Here is a 26,382-nt window from a genome sequence, read left to right as displayed (position 1 = left end):
CCAAATGAAACTAACAAACGCCAGTGAAGAAATGAGTATTTTCTTCACTTGCATTTTGAAACAATAGGTAGACATTGTTGTATCAGCAATACTCGGGCATTGTTGGAAGCCAATATCAGGGCATTATTGAAAGTCAATATCAGGCCATTGTTGGACGCCAAGTTTCTTAAAACAAAATTGAAATTAACTGCAAATTACTTAAGTAGATATATCCTAACTAATTGTCTTATACTAGCAAAAAGGCGGTTTCGTTAGAAATTGAAAAAGCGTAAAAAAAAAATAAAATCCTGACGTGATGAGAAGGAACGAAATGTCATTTCTGTCATCACTGATGGTAAGCTTTCTGAAAATGTAATTACTTTCGCTGAAGCAAATTGGTCGCATATTTGTGTTATTCTTCTGTTCACGGATGATTTAATGTTAGTTTGGAAAGAATGATCCTTTAGTTTTAGAGGAGATTGAAGAAGCATGATCTCATTTTTCAACATTGGGGGGAGAGGAGGACGACGACCCACGAAGCTCTTAGCTTCACTTAACATTTCTCTAATATTTGAAACATCTGATTGATTGTACTAAAAAAAATATGTAACGTTGAGATGCATCGTTGCAACAGAGCATCGTTTGGTGGGTTAATTTATTCATCGCCCCTCGCATAAAATGTATTAATAATAATTACAGACACACACACACACACACACACACACACATATATATATATATATATATTATATGTATGTATATGTACACATATATAAGAATATAACCTTTGTTGTTTTAAATTGGAATTAAAGTATCTGTATCGGTGAGAGCATTGGCATCGGTTCAAAGTGGTATTGACTCAGCCCTAGTTAATGTAGTTATTCAAATGGGTCAATAATAATGACAACTCTTATTACACGAACAGCTAAAAAGATGGTAAAAATATAGAGATATTACAGCACGTATTCATTATCTAGCTTATGTGTAGTTAAGGGCAGGAGGAACAGTTTGTGTCCAGCCAGACGCGAGAACCCTAAATTGATCCTCCACCGCCGACTGAGATGGGGGGGGGGGGAGAGGTCTGTGCGCTGGATGGTCGTAGGAGGAGGGGAAAACTTAGCATTACGCTTATGGAAGTATTATTTTACTTCTTCTATTGGGAATATCAAACTTCGGATCGCACAGAAAAACATATGAACGGAAAGAGGACAGGTTACGGATTTATTAGCAGGCTGAAAAGTCGAAACTTCCATGTGATGACCTGTAACTTGAAATTGTTGAGTTTTTTTTTTGTTCTTGGGATTCTGAAAATTCTTATTCATCATATTTTTCAAACATCGTATCTAGCTTAATAATCAATTTAAAAAAACAAACAAAAAAACTACGACTTGCTGCAAGGGGAGAAATTCATACGCTTTTGTTCACAGTTTGTTTTTAGTAGCAGTGCCCATTCCGACGACATTGAAATAAATGCACAACTGGTGCGAAACTCTCCCTCTTCGCCTTAAGATCACTAACATTTAATAAAACAGCTGCCGGACGTCCATGGCGATAACATTGGTTGGCGAGATTATTCAAGTTGTAACCTTCTTTACTCTACACACTCCCGGGCCTCCCCGATGGCGCAGTGGTAGCGTTGTCTCTTTGTAATCAAGGGGTCCGGGGTTAGATTCCCGGTGGAGGCACATAGTGGTTCGGGTCCCACTTTAAACTGTAGGTCCAGTCCCAATTAGCCTTACTGTGCATAAAGTGGACTTAAAACACCAAATCAATCAATCTTAACACTCCGTTCATTAGAAAACAATAAGCATGGCCAGCAAAATAATTTACTGAGTTTACAGCTACCTACTACCCAATCAGTCATTTCATATTGATGGGATGAACATTAAAATAGCGAAAGTATTTCCTTCCTTTTCTTTATGTAAAAATTTTAAAGTTGGAAGTGCTGGCACAGGTCTCCCTATATTTATAATTAGGGGTGTGCGGGACAGAATTTTTTGGGTCGGGACGGGAATTTTTTTAAATTCCGACATTCGGGACGGGAAATGTTCAAAGTTTCCCGAAGCTCTGGAAATATAGAATTCTACACGTCATTTCCACTTTAAGTGATTGTTTTTGCATGTCTGGTACAAAAACTAACAATTTTCGATAATCGGGACGGGAAATTTTTTTCGGGATCCCGCACACCCCTATTTATAATATCACGTTTCTCACTAAAAGTGCGGCATCCAAATTGTTTCTTCAACACATCATCAATTACAAACCCACTTTCTGCCATTGCAATACAATATCTTTCATTGTAAATACACAGAGAGAGCAAAACACAAAATAAGAGCGTGGCATTCCGTCACACTACGGCTAGTATGCTGAGCCTACCTCAGTCCTGCATATGGCGATAGCCAATAGCAGCGCACTGCAGCGGTGTCATGTCTCGCACTGAAAAAGAGACAGCGTGTTTGAGCGAAACGCCTTGTCACGGAGAGCACGGAACTAGGCAACGTCGCACGTCTGTGATTCGCTGGTCCTGTTCAGCCGTTCAAGGCCATATGCAGGAGATTTGACGCGCACTTTTTTTTATGTAGCTTGATGTTTAAGCCGGCGAGACAGCGTTGCCAAATTTCAGGATTCCGGCCTGTAATAAAGTGAACTAGGTAAAGCATGTTCGTACGCTCACTACAGGGCCAGTAGGCGCCGCATTCAATGAACCTATACTCAATGTAGGGCCTCGGGTCCGATACAGGCTGCGCTTCCAAGGCTTGCGAGCCGTCGGATGTTTTATTTCAATCACTCGCGCGTGTTACAATTTTACATACACTTATCGTTATTTTACCTGAGTAGGCGGAGCTTACCTAGCCTACCCAGAATGCACGTCACTGCTTGTATCTCGTATTTTTACATAGTTTTCATAGACCCAGTTCATTCTGTTCTTGCAGCTTATCATAATGTAACCTCGTCATGGCAAATCAATTTATGAAATATCTCGGGATTTTTTCACACACCTTTTTTTTCTTAACTGGCACGCTTCAGAAATCTGATTGTTTTTGTGATTTACAAAATAAAAAGGGGGGAAAAAAAGAAATAAGAGAACCACCTGTAGAAATCCTGCCACGTAAATCCGAGCTACTAATTATTAATTGGTGCATTATATTCATATATTGTCGTAGGTTCGTACATAATGGTTGTTATATTTTTATCATTTTATGTTCCATTAATTATGTATGTTTTCCATTCGCGAGACTATCTCTTATCTCATAGCAAACACAGACACGTCCCCATAGTAAATATAGCAAACACGAAGAGCAGGCCAAAATAGATGAATGCTGTTACTTGAGTGCAGTATTATGACTGTGAATACTCTGCTTCAAACGGTTCTCCTTTTTACTAACTCCGCGTTCATTTTGCATCTTCACCTATGCACTGCCCTTTTGTGCATACCTTTATGGAGATTCCACACCGAAACGACAAGCGACACGTGTCGCTTGCAAGCAAAACCTTAGTAATAAATGCAACCTTTCAAACCGTAGCTTGTCGCTCGGACTGGGCTGTTTTCCCCCTATCGTGCATCGTGTCGCCTTGTGCTGTTGTTCGCGCGGTGTTGTTCTCACGGTCCTGTTCACAGATTAGGTCCTGTTGTTCGGTGAATGTTTTGCTTTAGACTGAATGGTCTAGGGTCGCTTGTCACTTCGGTGTGAATTCTCCGTGTCGCTTGTCACTTCGGTGCGAATTCTCCGTGTCGCTTGTCACTTCGGTGCGAATTCTCCGTGTCGCTTGTCACTTCGGTGCGAATTCTCCGTGTCGCTTGTCACTTCGGTGCGAATTCTCCGTGTCGCTTGTCACTTCGGTGCGATTTCTCCGTGTCGCTTGCCACTTCGGTGCGAATTCTCCGTGTCGCACAAATAATAAAAAGCAATAAAGATCAATCAATTCCATATTTTTTTTGCGCGAAGGTAAATAGAAATAGTAGATAAACCATTTGAAGTAGATGTTTAAATCGTTTATTTATTCTGTTATCAATTATTCTCCCTCTTCAGTTTTCCATAATACTCCCAACTTGGCACCTTGATCGCGACGATGAGGATGAATGAACTAATGAGATCGTGATAGGATGAGCACAATGATAAAATCCATGCCTTCGCCAGTGTTCGAACCCGGAGCATCTGACTTTGTAGCACGTTACGCTGGCCATTCAACCACGGAGCCGGGCCTTCCCTATTGCGCAGTGGTAGCGTCGCCTCCTTGTAATCAAGGGGTCCCGGGTTCGATTCCCGGTGATGCACGTACTAGTTCGGATCCCACTTTAAACTGTAGGTCCAGTCCCAATTAACCTTACTGTGCATAAAGTGGACTTAAAACACCAAATCAACAACAACAACAACCACCACCACGCACGAAATCATTCGGCAACTTATTTTTAAGAGCAAGACGAGCAATTATTTTATTGATCTGTATGATTCGAACGAGGAAATAAAACTAAAACGTTAATGAGAAACCTGATAATAAATAGAACTTAATGAATTTTGAAGTAATCTACGATATTGCAATTATATTCCTAATAAAAAAGCGTATCGTTATCTGTTTCCTGCTTGAAACGCCTAATGCGCAAGCTTTCTTATCTGGCCTGATTACAAGCGCACGACATCCTAAATGAACAACGCACTCGAATCCTTTTGTCAACCTTACGAGCACTTTGTCCAGAGGCATGTACAACGTTCTTCGCCATAACTGGTTGACAAGAAGACACTTAGGAAAGCTCCTTTACGTTAAATAAATCCGCAACATTTCGTAACTAGGTTAATAGTTATCAGTTGCCATTATCTCTGCGGTGGAACAAAGAATCACGCCTGGAAGTAAACACTTTTTATCAGAAGAATATTGCACACACTGTTGCCATTTCGTTTATCTCTTGCTCTTGAATATTGAGATTTTTGGTTTTAGAATTAATACTGATAAACTAAGAATTTGGGTTATTTTCTTTAAAACTAATTAAGGAAACCGAAATTTCAGTTGATAAGAATATGGTCACTTGCCCCATTACGGTAAAGATCCCCCTGCATATAGCACCGTGCGATGATAAAGCAAAATAATAATATTTCATTTGAAATATTTTAGAGAATTGAAAAAATAAGTCAGAATATTCGCATATTTGAGAAATTGGTCAAGTGACACCATGAAAGAGAGAGAAATACGCAAGAGAATCGCTACGTTTAGAGCATCGAAACGAGAGCCCAGTTCTACCTCCCGTGCCTAACAGTTCCGCTATGCTTCCTATTGAATGCAATGCTGTCAGGTGGGCCAGCTCATCGCAAAACTGTGCGAATCTCTACCGTTCGGTAGCGTTCAGCTGATCTCGGCAGAAAGGTCCGTCGACCTCTACTCCCCCCCCCCCCCCCCGAGGCCTTTTTTCAGCCCTCATGTTTACAACCACGGCAGGGTTCCTCTGATGTCATCAAGTTAAACTTCTTCCGAGTGTAAGCTATTTCTACAGTTGTTCCGGCCAGTGAATGGACTTGGAAATTCTATTTTTATATTTTCTGTCGAAAGCCAAAGAGGGTCACATGAACCGCTGAACCAATCGGCTTTGTCCAGTTGCAGTGGTGACGCGTTGCCTTTTTTTTTTTGTGTCGAGTCATTTTCGAAACCGACGGCACCCCACCCTCAACAAGGCCAAGCATAGCGGTGCCTAATACAGAGCATTCCCTGACATTCGCTACGAGACTCGGCGGCAAGCGGCCCGGCATCAGCGCTTGTCTTTCCCGGTGAACGGGTCCGCGACAGTCGCTAGAGTCGGCTATTAAAATTACAGTTTTCATATTCTATACTAACCTTGACTACAGAAGGTGTTGAAAATGATGTCCCTCTGCTGCAACACATTCCTGGCATCTCCGAAGGAAATTGGCATTTACACGTGCAAGTTCGTCTACTGTAATTCTCCCGATTTCTCGTACAATACTCACTTTTAACTCACGGATGGTGTGCGGATTGTCTTTGTATACTTTATTTTTTAGATTTCCCCATTTTCTTTTCACTTTTATTCAGAACTGACCTTGTTACTCTAAACTTTTTTACGAGGTTTAATATAGTGGTCCTATGTGGAACGGGAACACCAGGAAATTTCGTTGCTTTACTCTTTCCGAAGTAACACTCGACAAGATAAATCATTTGTTGTAATATAAACTTTTGTGGTGACATATTAAGCCACAATCTTCAACACACGGACACGACACAACACAACTTCCGAGGGAGGATTATACTGGCGTCAGTCTGCAACGTCAACAGAAAGGGAAAGAGAGCGAAGGCAGGGAGAGCGAAAAAAAACCGACTGTTGCGTGCGACTGTCGCGGACCCGTTCACCTGGAAAGACAAGCGCTAACGCCGGGCTGCTTGCCGCCGAGTCTCGTAGCGAATGTCAGGGAATGCTCTGTAGTTGCCGCAGCGCAGCAAGCGAATAGGTCTCTGATTCCATGCCTTTCCCTGAAATACGAGCGAAGGGGGCTTGTTGACAGGAAGAGGTGTGTTCGACTGGAAAAAAATCAGGCGTGCATCAACCGGTAGCAACACCGCTTTTCTCCCCTTCAGCTGGAGGCGGAAAGTCTGGGTTTCCTCAAGTCCATTCTTTAGCCGGGCGGAATTTAGCACAGGCACGTAGCCAGAGTGAGTGCTCGGGGGCAGCCTCCCCTAAATCCCACAAATATATAATTTAGATAGTGTATAGTGGTAATTATTACTTCTTTAGCAGGATTAAACATCTTGTATAATAAGCTGTAATATACGAAGAAATTAATCTTCAGAGCTTCTACCACCAATTTTATTCACTTTAGATGGCGGCTGCCGATAAGGGATGAGTCCCTCCCCACCCCGAAATAAAATTCTGGCTATGGGCCTGGCATTGAAATGCAAATGCAACGCTCTTGTTTTTAAGATGAAAAATACAAATCGTGTGACATGAAACGCGCTTTTTATTTTCGAAGTATCGAGTAAGCTCCGTGCGAAAGTCTGATACTTTTTCCTCTTTCTAGCAACAATCGGCGCTTACCTTTAAACGTGACAATTCAGGTATTACTTCAAACATGGAGAGAGAGAAACAAAAAATTAAAATTGTTGCTTTTCTTGTATTTCTTAATCTAAGTAGTGCGGTCTCCGAAGTATTTTCATCCAGGTTTATCATTTATAGTTAGGGACGTGAAGTTTTAGTTTTATTTCCCCCTAAATTTCGATGTTATTTTTTACTGAAATTCGATGTTATTTTTCGTGGTTTAGGGCAAAATTCGGTGTTATTAATTTAAAATGTGTTATTTTTACATGCATTTTTACTGTTTTTAAGATTTTCACATTGTGTTGGTTCTGGAAAATTGAGACGAATTTTAGTTTTAATGACCAAAAGAACTATGGCTTGCCTTTGTGCATTTGGAAAACTATTTCATCTCATGAGACACTAAATATGAAATGTTTATTGAATGATAACACCCAAATTTTTTAACACAATCATACAAATCATATTTCCATAAAAATGCCAAAAAATCCCTCTGCGACCGTTTTGTGTACACCACACACACACACACACGCACACGCACACGCACACGCACACACACACACACACACGCACGCACGCACGCGCCCTCCCCCTCCCCACTCCGAAACACAACAGGTGCTTCTCATTGAAAATTTTCCCGTTCCTACGATATTTCCGTTCGAGGAAGACCCCCCCCCCCCTCTCCGAGCGAACACTGTCAGTATATCTGCGCGAAACAATAAATTAAGCTTGACAATTACAAATGACAGAATAGCGCTTCACTTCAGGTAGTTCTTTTTTAACAGAAGAAGTGTTATCCATAGTTAATATTGCATATTTCGCGGCGTTTTTCGGTTTAAAATGTAAAACTCGGCGTTATTCTGAAAAATGTCATAATTCGCGTTATTTGGCGATTCCGAAACACCGAAATCTTGCCTCGTTTACTTACACAAATACATTTTAAACACTATTTTGCTTTCCTCAACTTTTTGGTGTCATCGTTAAAACGAAAACTTCACGTCCCTATTTATAGTGTTGTTAGCAGTATTATCAAAGTTATTAACACTATATAAACTGACAATTTACAAAAGCAATATCAACAAGAAAATTAAATACAATAACATCCTATACTGTAGGACGTAATGTTACATTTAATTACAGAAAGAATACAAATTAATGAGGGGATAGCATAAATTGTCTTTTGTAGTCGTGAGGTCTGTGGTACGTAGAGGCACATATTTTTGGTAAATAAAAAAGCAAAATTTCGGTACAAAAACGGAGTCAATTTCGGGTTCAAAAGCGGTAAATAAAATGAAATATCGGTGTTATAGCGGTGAAAAATTGGATGAAAAGTGGTATATAAAAAGACATTTTGGTTTTAAAATTGTGAATATAATCCTAAATTTGATTTAAAAACTACACTTATTCCACAGAATTAACATTTCACTTCTAATAGCACATTTATGTAGTTATAAGAGTATTAAGTTTATTTCTGTGTAAAGGAGTCCATTTTTGCTTCTCCAATATTAGCAGCAGAATTAAACAATTTTCCGGGAATTGCATAACTCTCAGGATAATTCAGACCTCAGAAGGTGTCGCGTCGGTGAATAAACCCTGAATTTCGTGTTGGAGTTAATTTCGCTTTTTGCAGTTCATTTCGCATTATTTCGTGACAAAACATGGTCACAAAATGCATCTCACACCTTTCAAAAACATGAAAAATTAACACTACAATGTGTTTTTTCAAATTTCGTTTTTTCGTCAAAAACGAAATATGCATGCCTCTAGTGGTACGACATTGAATAGACTTATAGACATGACCTTGGCGTTTCCAGCGGAGAAATATTGTGCGGAACCGAATGTCCTGTGCATCGTACTCGCGCGTGGAGGGGAGGGGTACAGTGGAACAGGCTTCGCCGTGGGCCGAGCGGAACGGATCGGATGGAGGGGAAGATGCGCGAAGACTTTTGGCCGAAGTTTTTTTGTTTGTGGTTGCTCTATAGCAGCGGCCATAACTACGCAAATAGTTTGAAGGACAACTCTTCGACGACATGTCACCCCCTCTCCACATTGTAGTAGAAGAAAGCCTGAGAAAAGGATTTTTAGGGAAAAAATAATATAAAAATTTCGGAAATTGAAAGTATTGAGTTGGAATTGACACTAATAAAAAATGAAAGTTCCGTCTCATAATACGAAAATGTAAGAACAATGCACTCAAACGCCGACCTCTGTGGCGGAGTGGTTAACACGACGCCAATGGCTCTAGGTTCGAATCCCAGCCTGGGCATGGGTGGGCTTTGTGAGTGTCCGATCATATCATCACTCATTCTGATCTCCGCGATTAGTCAAAAGTTGCAAAAAGTGAAATAAAATAAACCAAATTAATCAACAATACACTAAAATTTCACCCAACTCCATTCAGTAATAAAAAAATCGACCCATTCAGTGGCGTCCTCAGGGGACGGGGGGTTGGTGGGGGTTATACTCTCCTTTTGCCCAGTATTCCTAAAAAAAAAGAACGTCAAAGGCTAGAATAGATGGCAATATGAGGACTGACTACTGAAAACAGTATAACCAGTGGCGTCGCGTGCGGTCCACATACGGGTGTTCACAATAAATTTTTATACTCAATGGAGATTTACTCCTCTCCCTTGTAACTTCATCTTCAATTGAAAAAGTAAGAATAACAGTTCAACTTATTTTCAACAATTTCCCCCAAAAATCACGCTATATTGAAGTAATATGATATTTTAAATCCAATTAACACCCTTTTAATTACGTAATTTACAATTAGTAATGGCTAGTGCAAACTAATTAGTATAACATACAATCTCAGGTATGTACGACGCAAGACTACCATACTTCGCACGTTCATCATTAGCGGGACGCGTTCTCCCAAGAGTCCAGAAAAAGTGTATTATGTGTATGTAAGATATTTGGGCATTATACAGAATGCCACCCGCCCACAATATCTCGGTTGCGATGCTTATGATTGAAGTGTCTTGTCAGTCAATGTGATATTGCTCATATTCCTTCTTCCGTTGTGTTTCGTATTTTTCCTCCTAGCATCATTTCACCATGGATCAGAGAGATTGATTTTCGACCATTTAAAGCAAGGGTTCCCATTCCCAAACTTCTTTGCTTCACGGCGCCCTTAGTGTTTCAAGATTTTTCCGTGGCGCCCAGAATGTAGCCCTCTCTAACACTTGCAACGCTCAGGTATTTGTAAGATTGCATGCCTTAAGCTAAAAATTAAACACGTATTTCAAATTCAGAGACATTTCCTATGTAAAAATGTACTAAATAAGCACATATTTGAAACATTCATAGCATTGACTAACAATTCAGTGAAAATATTGGAACATTTCGCAGCGCCCCTGTAAGTCAATCACGGAGCCCCTGGGTGCTGCGGCACACACTTTCGGAACCACTGATTTAAAGTGTATAGTAACATCTGTTCATCGTCGTCGCCATGTCCCGGGTTCGATACCCGGTGGAGGCACATAGTGATTCGGATCCCACTTAAAACTGTAGGGCCAGTCCCGATTAGTCTTACTGTGCATAAAGTGGACGTAAAATACCAAATCAATCAATCAAACATATTTACCATCCTTGATCTTATGCATTACACGAAACGAATCGTTCCAGAAGCAGATGGTAACAAACGTCCAGGATGTGTCCTTTGCCCGTCCATGCATTCGAGTGAATTGATCAATTACAAGAACTGTCCGATGAAAAAAGAATAACAATTCTCTTTTAGATATATTTATATATGTTTTAAATGTATCTATTGCAAATAAGACTACTTACTGATTTCCCCGAATAAGTGGCTAAAGAAAGTGCATGTTTAGTGTGTGTTGTTTAGCTACATATTCGGGTAAATCAGGAAGTAGTCTTGCTTGCAATAGATACACTTGCACACGAACTCGCTCCTGAAGGATGACCGGCCGAGGCCTATAGTTGAGCTCCAGATATTTCACAGAAAATAAAATTCTCACTGTGGGTCAAGTCACACCGACGCACAATGCACTTAATAACGATATCAAGAGAAATAATTAAAATTAAATTCTACATTATGCAACTATGTAGTGCAGACCGTCTCGACTCCCCCTAGACATGTCTTGTATATGCTGCGCTCTGGTGCCGAATGCAAGAAGTATTGCCGCTTGTAACAGGGCTCGCACCACGATGTGTTCGTACCGCCCAGTGAACATTTTCGGGGTATAGTGGCCAACAGCCCCTTAGCTGCCAGTTTGATGCAACACGCACAGCAATTGTGTTCAACGCAATCCGCGGAACACCGTAGGAGTCAGTGTTACCAACTATCTATAAAAAAGTTATCAAACGTGAAAGACGTCGCGTCCGAGCAAATTGTGTGCGTATACTCGAACATCAAAGAAGGATATTTTTCGAATAAATATGTGTGTGTGTGTGTGCATTTAATAAGTTAGTAATTTAAAACATTTACATGAGTGTTCACGTGCTCATGCGAACATTATCAGGCGACGCGCCTGAGTATTAACTACCCCATTTGAAAATCCACTAAACTTTCACCCACCTCTGTTCAATAATAAAGAGCCGCCAGTTAAAAAGAAACGAATGATTTCAGTTAGAATAAATTAACAGTCTCTCACTGATTGAGTAATAAAGAAAGGGTCTGTTCTGAAAATGTAATGCACACATACTTATTTTCCTACTCTTTGTTTACAAGTCGGCTCATGAACATGGCATCTGTGAATCAGTGACGTGCGGTGACGTCGACACTTGGGGAAGCAATCAGTGGCGTGTCCAAGGGGGTTGATGGGGGTCAACCCCTCTTTTTGGGCCCAGTATTCCTAAAAAAAAAAAAAAGAATGTCAAAGGCCGGAAGAGATTGCAAAATTGAAAAATAACAACTAAAAAAAGTAAATTTAACTCCCCCCCTTTCGAAAATCAAAATAGATTTGATTTGACTACTAAGCCAGATATCCCGGGTTCGAATCCCGGCGTGGTCATGGGTGTTTTCTGTGTGTGTCCCTGTTCATCAATTTTATCGTATAATCTTTGCGATTAGCCAAAAGTAGCAGGAAATCGAAGTAAAATTAACCAAATCAAACAATCAGTCAATGATTTGATATAATTTTTGTTACTCAGCCTCGCTTTCTGCCACATTTGGTTAATGGTGAAGATGATATGATAAAATTGATGAAAGGACACACACAAAGAACACCCACCTTAAAATTAGGTATTAGCATAACATAACCCATGGCTCTACAGCCCTGGCCTATCTCCCGACTGCCAGTCTCCATTCCACAATCCTGCCTAGAGGTGTGGAGATCTTCAACCGGTAATGGCATGACGTGGTGTCAGCACGTCGAACCCTCAGTTGTTATAGGAGATTTCCCAGACTGGGTTACGCTACTCACACGTAGCTCCCCAATTTCCTCACAATGTTGGTTTCCACCAGTCTTATACACAGGCCAAACACCCAGAGACTGAACCCAGTCAGACTCAAACCCATGCCGTCCCGCAGTCAGTCCAAAGCACAGTGGCTTACACCGCACAGCACAGAGGAGGACAAAATTAAGTATTAGCACTGAAAATTCTTGAGGAGTATTAAACTAATAACGGCATTACAATTTTTCTCAAGGTGAATGAAATTTTCTTACCTTGATTGGGAATTAATTTAGAAATCTGGGGAAGATAGTCCAGAAGGAGTGAGAGAATGTCATATCCGCCAGTACCCTGTCCTGTTTCTCCTGAAGAGAAGTAGCTCAGTCTTGCAAGCTCATCTTTTAAAAGAAATTTCCGTCTAGTATATGAAATATGGTATTCTCATAAGCATTTGATTCAAGGTTCACAATTATCCATGTCACCACTTTCTCCATATCACAAAATAATAAAAAATATACTCCTGCTGCTTGATTACTTGTTCCTTTCCAGCTGCCCACATCACCCCCACGAAACATCTGTGTGTTTTGCGTTTTCCAACCACCACAGGTATATTATATTTTTAATATTTTATGATAGTCATATTTGTATCTGTATGGGTTAATTGTAGCCTTGTGGATGATGAATGACGGGCAGAGAAATAGCTGAAAACACTGAACATGTTCTGTCACTAAAGTGGTAATCTTTCCTGGTGATAGCTAGAAAAATATTGTATTGAAAGTTAAAATAGTTTTTTTTCATTGAATTAATATATGACTTACTTGCATTGTGGCCATGTTGTCTAAGGCATCCTGCTTTGGGCTCTGGCTACGGGACATGCCTAGGTTCAAATCTCCTGGGGGAAGCGTAACAACTTTCGCCTGAGATATTGGCCTGCATATGGGACTGGTGGCCACCCACCATCATGAGGAAATTGGGGAGCTACGAGCAGGGGCGCCGACTTGTCAAAATTATTGGAGGGGCTCTGATCACTGAAATAAATTAATGAATGACTCCCTCCCTTCTTAAGTTTTGGCCTCGGTGTTCGGAATCTCGTAAAAGCTCATGAATTCCTCAAAAATATCAAAATTTTCATCCACAGTTCGAATGCAGAATGTCAATTGTTCACATTCCCGACTTTTAATATCTGCTACCACGGAGCGCAAAACAGATCTCCCTAACATATCAACGATCTCGTTCTGAATGTCATGTGAGAGCCATTTGTAGCCCGAACGTCCCATCCACTCCCCTAGTTCATGCACATCTTCTTTTGAAACTCTTTAGTAAAAATGTTAACCAGGGCCGGATTAAGACGAAATTGGGCCTGATGCTGCATACCGTCGATTTTTTCTGTATACAACTAACTTTCAAGGTGAAAATTTACTACGTCGCACTTACCGAAACAATAATAAAGTGGCAATAATCACCAAGGTATTGCAAAAAATGCAGCTAAATTACTATGTAAACTGTTTAACGTAAAATTGATAGCATTAACTTGAAATCTTCGGTGAACAATAAACACAACGACGTTATAGTTACGTCACAGCGCAAAGAATAGTAGTAACTGTATAATAAGTAACGCTGTGTCTGGGCGTCCGAAATTGGGGCTCCAAATTTCATTCCAAGATTTATTTTCAGGTTAATATAGCAAAAGAAAACTGTTCAACTTTCGAAAAATTCTCGTCTGTTTTCATCTGAGCCTATTTCAGAAATGGGCCTAATGCTGCAGCATCAATAGCACCCACCTTAATCCGGCCCTGATGTTAACAATACTCATATATACTTACAAGGGAGGTTATCTAAGTGTCCCCCTCAGATTTCCATGAAACTTCGCAGGTGTATAGAGGGGGCCAAAGGAAGAAATACGTGTTTTTTTGTTTCGACTAAAAAACTGTTTGAGGAGGCAACCCCCCCCCCCCCCCAAATGTCAAGATGAGGAAAAATTTAAGTGGGGATCTGACCCCGAAACCACGTAAATCTGGCATAGGAAGAACATGCTCATATAATTGGAACACACACAGCACAGAACTGTAGGATTGTCGGTACCAAACGCAGTGCAATTGTAGAGAGATGCTGAATTCATAGACACCGTTGTTCCCCGATAGGCATGGGCATAACAATAGACGGACCAGAGCAGGGTAACGGAGCGTATTTCTTCCATTGGGCCCATGTATGCAAAACCAAGTTTCATGGAAATCGGAGGGAGACACTTAGATAATCTCCCTCATGTGTTTTGCTGTCTCTGGTCATAGCCCGCTCCCAAAGTTGATGGTTTAGCAGTCTCACCCCCCCCCCCCCCCCAGCGTTGATGGTCTAGAACATTTCAAATGTGTATTTAAAGTTAAATTCATGTGGCACAATTCAGAGTAAACTTTACAAGAGAAGCAAAGTAATACATTAGATCCTCTTAAGCAAATTATTAGGGGGGCTCTGCCCCCACATCGTTAACATGGGGGGGGGCTCGAGCCCCCCCAAGCCCCATGGAGTCGGCGCCTATGGCTACGAGTGAGTAGTGTAACCTGGTCATGGAAACGTACAGCAACGACTGAGGGTCTGTCGTGCTAACCACACATCACCTCTTAACTGGTTGAATGATGTACCACCTCGACAGGTGGGAGTGAGACTGGCAGTTGGTTGTATGTCCATGCCCTCACAGGCTGTTGTGCCACAGGTTTTTAATATATGACAGTATTTTTTAAAGTACAATTTTTTTCAATCTTTCGTTTCAGGTGGTGGATGAAAATGTGGATCCAGAGTGGACTTTGCTCTATTACTTGAGAAATAAATGTATCCTTTGATCAATTTCAACATGGTAGGTAATTATTATTTTTTTTATCTAGAAAGAATCAAGTACTGAAGTGTGAAGAATAAGAACTATACTCAATTTGCAGGGGAACATTTTCATTGGAAGCTGATATCAGTTTTTCCTATTAAGGGCAAGAGGAACAGTTTATGTCCAGCCAGATGTGAGGACCCGAAACTGCTCCTCCCCCACTTTCCCCACGGTGAGATGGAGAAAGAGAGGTTTGTGCGCTGGATGGTTGTAAGGACTTAGCATTATGCTTATGGGAGTATTATTTTACTAGTTCTCTTGGGAATGTCAAACTTCGGATCGCACAGAAAAACATATGAACAAAAGGAGGACAGGTTAAAGATTTGATTAGCACCTGGAAAAGTCGAAACTTCTATTTGATTAACAGTAACTTGAAGTTGAAGGTATTGCATATTTTTGTCACCATAACCAATACGTGGGATTCTGAAAATTTTTATACATCATGAAGAGGTTTTCTTGGGATATCAGCCAGGTGATTTCCGGATAGGCTTCAGAGCTTTCAAGATCTAACGTCACTGTCATCTTCAGGGATTGTAGTGCAGAGATATGTCAGGGTAAGGTTATATGTATTTGGTATGGGAGGGGTCTGGCGTAGGTGGCGGGCCAATCAGGTGGCGTTTCTATGACATCCACGCTCCCAGTTGATTATCAACCCCTCCTACACCAAATACATATAACTTTACCCTGACATATCTTTGCACTACAATCCCTGAAGATGAGAGTGACATTAGCTCTCGAAAGCCTATCCGGAAATCACCTGGCTGATATCCTGAGAAAACTTCTTCCACACTTCGCCACCAGGAAAGCTTCAAGAATTACTTCTTATTCATCATATTTTTCAATCATCATATCTAACTTAATAATCAACTTTAAAACATGCTTCTAGCTGCAACATGGAGAGAAATTCCTACTCTTTTGTTCACCTTTTTCTTAGCAGTGCCCATTCCAACGTTATTGAGATAAAAGCACACCTGGTAAGAAACTGTCACTCTTTGCCTTAATCTGCTCATTCCTTTAAACCTTTCAATTTCTTTGTTGTATCAGGATTCTTCATAAATGTCCTCGTGGGCATGTTGGTCATATTTAATACAGTAAGTTCTAAAAACTTGAGTTTTTGGGTATGGTAATGGTCATTTTGTTTTTCTTTCAATGTGTCAGTCTTTTGCACAGGACTTTAGCAAATGCAGGTTTAGAACATTCATAAACTTGGTGCTTTACCTGTTTCTTACGATTAACATTTAGCAAATAGTTTTATTATTCATAGATAAGTTGTGCAAAGTTCCTTAACAATCTTCCAGTACGACTATGTGGCACAAAGCTGGGATGTGCAGAAGGAGGCTGCGGGGCATGCACTGTCATGGTGTCCAAGTTCGACAGGCGAAAAAACAAGGTCATGTATCCTTTACTGGTTAATCATATGATATCTTTGTTCTACTTTGTGAGTGCATTTTAAATTGTGCTTTATTCAGAGTATAAGGTTATGTGAAAGTATTTGTGTTATCAGTAATCATGTTACATTAAAAATGTCAATGACTTTCTGCATGTGAATGTCCGATCATCATTGTCAGTATTTCAACCTAATGGTGAAGATGTATTATTGAAGTGGAACTGCTACTGTAGGAAAGTATAAGAAAATCATTTCTATTGCTATATTCATACTATTGGTATGCTGTTTTAATCTGGTTTGTGCGGAAGTATATTCAGATTTCATAGTAGGTGGAAAATACAGTCCTGATTTATCTACTGTTGCGAACTTGGATCTTTTATGCTTTTACAAATATCCTACACTTGCGTAATATTCCAGAGTTTTCTAGGTTTGGTTCAATGAAACATTGGGTATGCCCAGGACCACTCAGTTGAGTTTCTAGGTTGCATAAGTTTTATGGCTTTTCCTGCATGCCAAGTTGAGATGTAACGTATTTACAACTGATAACAATTTATGATCTTCTAGCAATTCATGCTTTACACACTGCACCTCAACCTTGGCACAAGTCTGTGAAAGACAACTGTAGATCTATATATTAATTTCCATCTGTAAATATGAATGTCATGTACTTATGTACTGTTATGTTTATTATACCCTGAAAGTCATACTGCATGTGCCTCTTGTCTGTCATCTTACAACTAACAGATGATTATATTGATCTTAGGTTTCATCCCGTCGCTTTCTTTGCTAACATGATCTCATTTCCCTCATGTTGTGTTATCTGACAGGGAAAATAAATATCGGTAGCAAGAATGAATCTCTTGTGCATGGCTGCATACAAACATGTTCAAGTTCATTTTTTCAAGTGCTCATAGTGCCAAAACAATGAGCAAAACGTTTTATCAAGTGAAGATGCTTTTCTTGATGTTCTCTGCAGTTTCTTTCTATGTTTAATGATAAAACCCTAGAAATGGAAGTGCTCTATATTTTCACTTTTCACAAATGTAAGGGCAGTGTGGATATAGTTTGTACAGGGCTCTTGGACACAGTATTTTTATGAGAATTTAACTGCATTGAATTGCATATGTGAACAGAATAGAAGACTAACAAGTATCAATGCTTCAGTCTGTTAATACCTTGAGTTGCCTTATGAAGCTTTCAGACCAACATGACAAGATTAGATTAGATTTGTCCCATTCATATGATCAATGTACAATGATGTTGAACAGGTCAATGCATTACAATACATAATGGAGAACAGTACATTACAATTGTAAACACTCAGTGCAATATACCAGGTGGTTATAATTAAAGTGATGGTGTTCAGAGTGGTACAGCACGGGCTGTAATGAGAGTAGCAGTCTGAAACTTCGTAGATATGCTAATAAAGCAATGCGCTCGCGAATTATGCAAAAAAAAAAAAAAGTTCCAATTCTCGCCACCAGGGTAAAAAATGGCGCTGTAAGCAGTCAAAACTTGGTATAGTTACAGGAAAAACACTATAAATCGCAGAAAACAATACTCTTTGTAATAAAATATTGCTACAATTTCATTATTCGAATTACATGAACATTACTAAAGGAAAAAGCAACAAGCGTCACCAACCACAACCATGGAGCTCACACAATGGTTAGGCAATGTCACCGACTTTGACGTCAGAGTTACGGAAAATTCCACGTTTTGACTGCTTATAGCGCCATTTTTTACCCTGGTGGCGAGAATTGGAACTATTTTTTTTTTTTTTTTTTTTTGCATAATTCGCGAGCGCATTGCTTTATTAGCATATATACGAAGTTTCAGACTGCTACTCTCATTACAGCCCGTGCTGTACCACTCTGAACACCATCACTTTAATTATAACCACCTGGTATATTGATATGTATTCTATTTATACAACACATAGACAGAGCAAGTAACAATGGGGATTTCACACCAAAGTGAAAAGAGACTCTTTCGTCTGTAAAAGATAAAAGCATTCACTGTACATTTGCAACCATGAGACTGAGATGACATAATCCATGCTGTTGAGAAAAAGTTCCAGTCCAACTGACACATAAGCAGCAATTGACATATACACCTTGCCATGTCATTTCAGCACGAAAGATTGAATTTATTACTGTAGGTTAATTTCCAAGTGTAACTTCAGCCTAAAAACTCCCTTGAAAGACATTCAAACCTAGGTTCTCTGATTTAGAAGCAAATTGGGGAGGTAGAAAATCATTGCAACACTAAAGTGGGGAGGACGCTGGTCACCACCTCAGAAAAGTTGCCCCAGCACTCTCATTATTAGAAAAAAATGTTGACTATCAATGTATACGAGCGTCATTGTTATGTATTCATTATTCTACATTAGCTTTTGAATGTGTAAGAATTTTTGTGTACCCTCAGCTGCCACGCTACCTCCCTTCTAAATTTTTGCTGGTCTAGCTCTTTCAAAGTGATTTTAGCTCTCTCTTTTAGGTGCTATTTAGCTCTTTTCCTTGGGTAACATTGTTATTGTGAAGAAAACAGTGTGTTACATGTTGAATTCCTGAAAAGCAAACATTTCCTTAAATTACATGAAGTCATTTGTCGGTGAACGCTTGCCTAGCACCTGTATGTTCCATGCATGGATTGGCCGTAACAACAGTCGAAGGGATCGGCAGTACAAGGACACGGCTGCATCCAGTACAAGAGAGGATTGCCAAAGCTCACGGATCTCAGTGTGGTTTCTGCACCCCAGGCATCGTGATGTCCATGTACACGCTGCTGAGGAATGCTCCCACACCCACGATGGGTGATATGGAAATTGCTTTCCAAGGTATGTTTAATGATTTATATTTCATCAAGGTAGGGACTAGATTATTACAGATGTCCTCTTTGTTACTGTCAATTATCAAAAATAACAATACCGAAACACACGTACATACTGAGCCACGGTAGCTCAGTCGTTAGGATGCCTGACTACCATACGAGAGGCCTGGGGGGATCGAACTGAGATTTTTTCCACCTGTTCAGGTGGCTCCGGTGCTCACCCAGCATCATATAAAGTGGGTACCTGGAGGAAACTCTGGGAGGTAAAGGCAGCCAGGGGCATGGTGCTCATTACATCACCCCCACTTTCGGCCGTGATCTAGAAAGTGTGGGTCCCTAACTTCACACCCCCTATATGCCTTCATGGCATGGTGCAAAGCACAGGGGAGCACTTTAATTTTTTTAACTTTTACGTACATGCCAGTAATGCCAACAGAACATATAAGTGAATGGGGTAAGAATATTATGATGGTGTGCAGTGAGGCAGTAATATTTATTAAACCCCTAAATATGTTGGGATAAAAGATTGTTTAATTATGAAGATTTCTTGTTTGAAAGGGAGAGGCACCTACTCCTCTGTCCCCCAATGACATCACCACTGATATATACAGGATAAATAAAATAATGCTGGATTCTTTCATAGTAGACGCTACATGTGATAACAATGGAAGTTCCTGTGTGTTTTTTGGCCAAAACAAGCAAATTTATAGAGCTCCAGACATGTTCAAGAAGCACAAAAATTAATGTTGTGAAAGCTATGCAAATAAGTCTCCTTCATGGAAAATTCCTGTTCCCATCCTTCCTTGACTACTTTCGTTGTTATCAATAGGCCCACTCTTTTTCCTAAACTTCCCATGAAAAATTGCATGTGATATTTGCTGAAATATTTGAGATAACATTGGTGAGATTTCTGTAAGAGCTTTTGTGTAAGATGAAACTTTGAATTGTCAGGATGTCTACCAGTCAAAAGTAGTCATGAAAGGCAAGAAAAAGTAAGGAAATCAACAGGTAGATCAAGAAGTTAGTAAGAAGCCAATAAATTATACTTGTGGTCAAGAATTTTTGCTATCATAATGACTGATTGATTAGTTTATTTCTGCTCCTTTTGGCTAATTGTGAAGATGAGGATGAATGGTGGTAAGATAAGATGGATGAAGGGACAATCACAAACATATACGGACGACAACACGAGCCCCACATAAGATTATACTGGCTGTGAGTCCAGATGCCAGAGCCTTGCTAGTCTGCCAAATGCAGTCCAGGATACATTAATATATAAAGCAAGTCTAATTCTCTTGTTAATACAGCTTTAGTTTTAATCTTAACTGGTATTTTAGTAGGGGTTTTCCATTAAATACATATTTATTTTCATAATTGCTAATTTTGAACTTTACCAAAGTAGGGGTCGAATAAATAAAGGTTAAGTAAAACTAAAAATAGGTCAAGAAATAGTCATGAAAAAGTCAAGAATTTTTGATTTGTCCTTTTGGTACATACCCTGATTGTGATCCCCAAATCTATTCTCACATTACTTGATTTTAAAGGAGTTTTCTGACCAAAGTGTCAAGCGGTAGGCAACAAATGACAGGTGTCAAGCAACAAAGTGACACTCAACATGTGTGTGACACGCACTTGTCGCTTCGGTCTGAAAGCTCCCTAAGATGATAATTTTAACAGATTGGGATAACTTTATAATAATTTGGTCTTATACAAGTCTTATTTTTTTAGGTAACCTGTGTCGATGCACAGGATACAGACCCATTATAGAAGGCTTTCGAACTTTTACTGAGGAGTGGGCTCAGAGTCATGTCAGTGCACAGACTAATGGCTGCTGCAAAATTGGTGGGTCCGCGATGAATGGATGTTGTCAAAATAGTGGAAATAAAATGAACGGATGCTGCAAAAAAGGTGATTCTCCAGTAAACGGTTGCTGCAAGGGCATGGATGTAGATGAATCACCGTTGTTTGAACCTAGTGATTTCCAGCCATATGACTCATCACAGGAGCCAATATTTCCACCCGATCTCCAGGTGAGCTGGATTTCTTAGTCTTATAATATGGTGAATCGCAATTAGTGTAATTTGTTTAATAATGCAATGGGTGTCCCTGATGGCATAGTAGTAATACCATCACTTTGTAATCAAGGAGTCCTGGGTTCAATTCATTGTGGATGCACAATGGTTTGGATCACACTTTAAATTTAATGTTCAGTCCTGATTAGCCTATCTGAGCATAAAGTGGACTTGAAACAGACTTTGCCAAATTTTCTAGTCTGGAGTTATAAACAGGCACAAAACTTATATATATTATAAACATAATTTCACAGACACGTTTTGTTATGGACTAAAAGTTTCAATAGAATTCAAATTCTTTTCACTTTTTCACTACTTCAGGAAGTAGTAGTAATATTTAATAAATATTAGTATTAAAATGAATCTTTGCCAGATGTAAAGATAAGCATTATATAAGAAATAAATCAGAGGTTATGTACAAAATATGAATACTTGCATTGGAATACTGATAACTTCATTACCAGAATCAAATACATTAAAGTTGAAATCGATAACACACTGGAAACCTGATTTTTACATTAGTGTCTTTTACATGTGCTGTGAGGGAATTTGACATCCCAAAGAAGCTAACAAACTTAGTAGAAGAGACTCTAAGAAAAGTACATTTTAGAGTACAAATAAGAAACCAGCTGACAGAAGAATTTGAAACCAAACTAGGATTGCATCAAGGGGATGCCTTGTCATGTATACTATTAAATGTTGCATTAGAAAAGGCTGCCAGGGTAGCAGGCATAGAAACTTGTGGAACAATAATAGACAAATTATTACATATGCAGATGATATAGTAATAATTGCGAGAACAACAAGAGCATTACGTGAAGCTGTAGCTAACCTCATTGCAGCACAAAAAATGGGGCTCACAGTAAATGCAGCTAAAACAAAATATATGGAAATAACTAAAGTGCCTACTAATATTGCAACTTTTGAAGTTAACTGGCTCTCTTATGAGAGAGTTTGGGAATTTAAATATCTTGGCGCATATATAACGGAGAAGGGAGATTTTCTGACAGATTAAACACAGGATAAGTATGGCAAATAGAAGTTATTGTGATCTCGGAAAACATATAAAGTCTCAGTACATCAGAAGGAAAGCAAAAGTTAAACTATACAAAACGTTAATAAGACCTATTTTAATGTGTGGATGTGAATCATGGATAATAACCAAGAAGGCTGAGCCAATGATCAGAAGCTTTGAAAGGAAGATTCTGAGGAGGATCTATGGGTCGGTATATGAAAATGGATTATGGAGAAAAATATATAATAAGGAACTGTATCAGCTTTATCAGGATGTAGAAACTGTGAAGGAAATCAAACTAGCACGGCTAAGGTGGTTGGGGCATATGTACAGAATGCCAGATAACCCGTGTGAAAAGATCACATTTACGAATATAAGGTGCGTTGATTCTGTAGAAGAGGGCCTGAGTTTGCTGGGAATTAGGAGCTGGAGAAGAAAAACTGTGAATAGAGATGGATGGTTAAAGGTTCGGAAGGAGGCAGGGTCTGTGATGGGCTATAGTGCCAGGAAAGAAGAAGGATTTTACACGTGTAGACCATTTATGCATTCTATTTTTATTAGACATGAATTTGAACATGTAGATTGCTTAACTTAAAAATGCATATCTTCACATAAAGTTTTTATTGTAAAAACAGCTTGTGGCTGAACAAAATCTGTTGCAAAAGTTGATTATCATTATTAACAACCAAGAATTCAAAATTATTCACATACAAATAGCTTCTAAAACATGTGCTCAGCAGAACATGTTCGTCTTGCATGTCAGAGAACAGGAACACAAGAGTAACACATCAAAGTAAAAACTTTAGAAGTTCTGATGTGTTGTTGGCTTCCTGCCAGCATTGTCAGTGATAAAATGTAGTTCAAGCATATATAGGCAATGGGAGGAGCTTATAAAGTTTTATTTGTGTGTACGTGTGCTGTGTTTCCTGTTGTTTGGTAACCGAAAATAGGAACAATTCAAAATTTCATTAGGTATTTAAGTAGTGGACATAATGACTAGGGATTTTTTCAATCCTGGCTGGAATAAACTGCTTCTTCAATATAACAGAGCCAAATTATCTCCCAGCCCCCATTCACAGAACAAAATGGCTATTTTGACAAAATCCTGTTTCCCTGCTGGATGCTTCAGACAGGAGGAATTCTAAGGTTGCCCAAACAGGGGGCAGCGGTAGGCCTAATCAGATATTTGACTCAAAGTTTCTTCGTAGGTAAATATCTGCCATAAAGGTGGATCCTGCTGCGGGAGGTAACTTGACTCCTCTCTTAATAGTTTTATTTCTTATCTGAGTGTATTCTATTGCAGTTGTCCTCCATCTTAGATGACCAGTATCTGGAAATTAAGGGAAAGAGAGTCACATGGTATCGACCAACAACACTGCAGGAGATGCTTGCTTTAAAAGCAAAACACCAAAATGCTCGCATAGTGGTTGGTAACACTGAAGTAGGTATGTTTTTGTAAAAATGTTACTTATCTAATATGTTTTTATTATTATTTCATCATATAAGAACCAGAGGAACGTAATTTCAAAAATGCAGTTTCAGTTTTGTTTTAACGCATCTCTAGAATCACATAATTTTGGTAAATAAAATAGCAAAATTTCTGTACAAAACAGTCAATTTCGGGTTCAAGAGCGGTAAATAAAATAAAATTTCGGTGTTACAATGTGAAAAATTGATGAAAAGTGGTATATAATAAGACATTTTGATTTTAAAATTGTGAATATCATCTTAAATTTGATTTAAAAACTATAGTGTAACCACAAGCAAAAAAAGCTGTGCAGGCCCGCAGCTCCTGTGCACTGTACTCCCGCAAGAAGGGGAGGGGGAGAGTGAACCATGCTTCCTTCTGGCCCGAGCAGAATGGAGGAAGGGAAAGCTGCATGGAGACTTTTTGTCCAAGGTTTTTTTTCCTTGTGGTCGCTCTATACACTTATTACACAAAATTAACATTTCACTTCTAATAGCACATTTATGTAGTTATCAGAGTATCAAGTTTATTTCTGTGTAAACGAGTCCATTTTTGCTTCTCGAAGATTAACAGCAGAATTAATCAATTTTCCGTGATAATTCAGACCTCGGAAGGTGTCGCGTCAGTGAATAAATCCTAAATTTCGTGTTTAAGAGTTTATTTTGCATTAGTTTGTGACAAAACATTGTAGCAAAATGCATCTCACACCTTTCAAAAACATGAAAAATTAACAGTACAATGTGTATTTTGACATTTTGTTTCTTCGTCAAAAAGTAAATATGCATGCCCCTACGCATCTCATCCGAAGAACTCTATTTGGAGTTGATCAACATATGACCATGTCTAATCCTTAGCAGTAAGGTGGAGTCGCATATCTCCAACTTACTGACTCTCTGAAGAGTCAGGCTTATTCCTAAGAAAACATTATTTCCTCTCACCAATTGGAGTTAGGTGCCTCTGGTTCTCACACAACGATTTAATAGAAGCACAGGCCCTAGATAGCAGGGGTTTATATATGTATTTAGGGGAAGTAAGGGCAAGTTTTGAACCAAAATTACTATAAATTAGGCCTCTGTGAAAAATTTTAGGGCGTGTTTAGGACATTAGCATGTGTAGGTGGATAAATCACTGCTCGATGGGATCAAGTAGCAATATTAGTCTTGAATCAAATGACATGAGTGATACATGTTATAACTATACATACTTATGAGTATTAATAAAACACTTCATGTAAAATAAAAATAAACAAGCTTCCTGTCTTCTCCAGAATCTTTTACTTGTTAAAGTGATCCAAGTGCCAAAAACGTATACATTCTTTCTTGTTGTCGTATTGTAGTGGAAAGTTTAGTAAAGATGAAGGCAGAAATCAGAGCTTTCACACTGGTGGTAATTACTCCCCTTCACTAGATGCAAAACAGTTATATTTTGACTTTGTCTCTTCAACAGATTGTTCATGGAACACCTTTGTCTTCAAATCTTGAGCTATATTCATATACAATGACATAATTTCAGCATTTTGGGTAGGAGGAAGGAAGGAGGAGCAAAAGCATTTATGGTGTTTTGCATACAACTAGTTATTAAAATATGACAGTAGAAAACTTCTTACATCACATGCTGGCAAAATATTTGTTAAAACACAAAATTAAACACAAACAGCACGATGAAAAACACTTAGGAGTTCTTCTGAGCTTTCGACTCCTTCACGGAGTCATCTTCAGGGCTGGTTGAGGGAAGACTGAGTGGACGCGGTTGTAGTTCCACTGGCGTTACTCGATGTGTCTGCCGGCAGATGTCGTTGCGGTCTTGCATTGTTGGTAAGTCTTTGTATGTTTGGATTGTTGGTGGGGGAGATGGATTTTTAAGTTTTACTGTGTTGTACCAAGATGAATAAAGATTTCCACATAAATTGTCATTGAGGTTATTTGTGTTTTTGATCATGCGTACCCCTTCCTTAACATCCCGTTCTATTTTTCCTTTTGCCTGTGCAAGGAAGGAAACTCAATTCTGTGGAAGTTGGTGATCGGTTTCTATAACATGTTTGGATAAACCAGAGGAACTTTCTTTCCTGCGTATGTATCCTATGTGGTCGGCGAATCTATCTTTGATGGGTCTTTCACATTGTCCTATGTATTTTCGGTTGCATTTGAATTTGATGCTGTAGATGCCAGAGTTTGTTAAGGGATCTTTGTCATAATTTTGAAGCCTGCTTGGTTTTGTCCTATGGATTTGCAAGGTTTATATGCTATTCTGTAATTCTGTTTTTCGAGGATGAGTATGAGTTTGGTGGATAGGCTTGGTACAAATGATATCCGTAGCCATAGCCGGAGATCTTCTTCTTTGTTTGTGGGATGGTCGTTTCTGGCTTTTTTCTCGTTTTT

At 39.3% G+C, this 26,382-nt stretch overlaps 1 protein-coding gene across 1 annotated transcript in view; it reads left to right on the top strand.

The window, feature by feature from the left end:
* The window catches only part of LOC146000193 (xanthine dehydrogenase-like), an 86,047-nt gene that overhangs the window by 7,122 nt on the left and 52,543 nt on the right, over positions 1–26,382 (top strand). Inside the window, exons 2-6 of the mRNA XM_083137569.1 lie at positions 15,127–15,184; positions 16,529–16,625; positions 19,221–19,456; positions 21,178–21,479; positions 23,840–23,981. Of these exons, the coding sequence (XP_082993695.1) occupies positions 15,127–15,184; positions 16,529–16,625; positions 19,221–19,456; positions 21,178–21,479; positions 23,840–23,981 (835 nt within the window). The remainder of the gene's footprint in view (positions 1–15,126; positions 15,185–16,528; positions 16,626–19,220; positions 19,457–21,177; positions 21,480–23,839; positions 23,982–26,382) is intronic.

The sequence above is a fragment of the Lepisma saccharinum genome, chromosome 16, assembly GCF_977018435.1.
Source record: "Lepisma saccharinum chromosome 16, izLepSacc3.1, whole genome shotgun sequence".
Classification (NCBI taxonomy): domain Eukaryota; kingdom Metazoa; phylum Arthropoda; class Insecta; order Zygentoma; family Lepismatidae; genus Lepisma; species Lepisma saccharinum.
Note: the sequence above shows the minus strand (reverse complement) of the source record. Positions and strands in the feature narration are given on the sequence as shown.